Source organism: Saprolegnia parasitica, assembly GCF_000151545.1.
Source record: "Saprolegnia parasitica CBS 223.65 unplaced genomic scaffold supercont2.1355, whole genome shotgun sequence".
Classification (NCBI taxonomy): Eukaryota; Oomycota; class Saprolegniomycetes; order Saprolegniales; family Saprolegniaceae; genus Saprolegnia; species Saprolegnia parasitica.
In genome coordinates this window covers 1-2,103 of record NW_012157749.1, presented here as the reverse complement: position 1 = coordinate 2,103, position 2,103 = coordinate 1, and the positions used below count along the sequence as shown (strand labels likewise).

The 2,103-nt window shown below is 55.5% G+C and overlaps 1 protein-coding gene across 1 annotated transcript; it reads right to left on the bottom strand.

Annotated features, from left to right (window-relative positions):
• Window positions 1-16: 16 nt before the first annotated feature.
• On the bottom strand, window positions 17-1,699 carry SPRG_18648 (hypothetical protein; the record flags this gene model as incomplete). Its single annotated transcript, XM_012358086.1, has 9 exons — window positions 17-258; window positions 307-423; window positions 480-527; window positions 583-675; window positions 736-813; window positions 878-982; window positions 1,033-1,202; window positions 1,256-1,343; window positions 1,394-1,699. Coding segments are annotated over 9 exons (1,247 nt in total), but the record flags the coding sequence as incomplete, so codon positions are not given.
• Between the last annotated feature and the right edge of the window lie 404 nt (window positions 1,700-2,103).

The window sequence follows — 2,103 nt, the reverse complement described above, 5'->3', positions numbered from 1 at the left end:
CTTGACGTGTTCCCACTCGTCCCGCGCCGTCGACCGCAGCGTCGGGTTGGTCACGGACGGATTGATGTGGTGTTGATAGCGCGTGATGCCATTGTGGCGAAATGCTTCGCACTCGGTCCATGTGTCGAGGAGGACCGTCTTGGCCGGCAAGTGCTGGACCGTGTAATCACGAAAGAGCTTGCGAAGGACGGGGTTGCTTAAAATCCCCGTGACCGCGAATGGCGTCGCTGTGTTTTGGAGCTCGCACGTCGTGACTGTCTGTGGGGTACGTTGCATATTGTCTTTCATTGCGCAGACAAATCATACCTCGTCGACAATGATGATTTCGGCCTTGGAGAGCGCTTGGTTCTCGCTGCAGAGACGGATTTCCCGGTGAAGCGCGTGGATCCAGCCGACCATGAGGTCGTCGCTGGCGGCGCAGAGCTACATGGGGCATCGTTACATGATGGGAATCGCTGGAAAGAAAGACGAAAACGTACGCGGTAGACGCGGCGTGACGTGTGGAGTTCGAAACAGTGCGGGATTTGCTACACAAGACAATATTGTACATGTCATGTCCTCGATACAACACATGGGGCATACCACGTCGGCCTTGACGATGCACGAGTTGAGAAGCGGAATGGCGGTAATGTCGCGTTGGTTCATTTCCGATTTGCAGTAAAAGAGCTTGTCTTCCTACATGGAACTATTTATTCTCCTTTCATGACACGAATTGTGTAAATGCAAATGTGATACCTTGAGAACAAACCAGCGCGTGCGCCAGACATTGGCGTCCTTGAGACTCGCCTTCTTGAGCGTACCAGATCGAATTCCCTAATGTCACATTTCAAGATGGAAGTCGTGTTTTGACGCGCCGTCGTCGTCGTCGTCAGAGTACCTGGCCGAGCTTTTGGGGAAACGCAAACACTGTATCTTGCGAGTTGGTGTTGCTCGTACGCGGCTCCAAGTCTGCGTCCAAGTCGATCGGCTTGGCACGCGTGTCCTATCGTAAAATGTCCCTTTCAATTCGGGACTTATGTGCTAGAATAGTACCTTAAAGACAAATTTCAGCGTTTGGCGGGCGCGGTGACGGGGCTTGACGCGCACGGGGCCCATGTGATCCAGCGAAATCTCGGGCAGCGACTGTCTCTCGGCGTGGAATTGCTCCTGGGCCTGCAAGATAGACTCTTCGTCCTGCAGCGTCCGCGCCGACATGGACGAGCCTACACAGCAACGATCGCGTCCGTGGCAGCCCTCGCGACAGACAGACGCCTACCCTTGCCGCTGGCAAAGACCATGAGGATCGCATAGTACTCGAGCTGCTTGCGCGAGACATGAAGCTTGGTGGCCATGGTTTGGCGGACCTAGGTGCCAAGAAGGATGGGGCGGCGACGACGAAGAGGCGCAAGCGTACATCGCGCACGAGCGTCTGCTCTTCGACGCGGAGCACGGTCGAGGACGTAAAGTTGTCGCTCTCAAAGTAGATGCGTACAAAGCCTCGGCGGACAGGCGACGGCGCGCCGAGCTTGGCTTCGTCAAGGCCAAGGCCCACGCCGCCAGTCGCGTCGTCTATCCCAGAGAAGGCAATTCGAGGATCAGGAGGGGCATGCTGCAGGTGGGCTGGCGTACGCTGCTTGCGCAGGAGGCGATCGTGGTCCTCCTCGTCGTCCGTGTCGAGGCTCTCATAGACAGCGACGTCGGCTTCCTTCTTGGCCATCATCTGCATCGTCGGTCGGTCGAGCGATGCGTCCGTCGCCGCTGGTCGCGCGAACACCCAAAAATGAACACGGTGTTTCTGTCTTGCTTCGAGCGCGCGGGGATTGGCCGAAATCCTTGGCCTTTGGAACTTCGAACTTCGGGTAGCACCCAACCCCAATGGTGCCATACAAAAAGCAAGGTAAATACCGCGTAAGTGCGTTTCCAACGCCACACGGGTTGTGATTGGTCGCTGAAAATAAAAAACATCCTCGACGATGCCCATACCAATCTTGCAATATAAAATAAAATAGGGTTAATTGGGCAATAGAAGGGTCTTCAAGTGGGAACGACACCGCGGCCTCATAGACGCAGCTCGTCGTTCATTTCCACGTGCACAGTATTGTCTAGCATACCTTTCGCACCCTT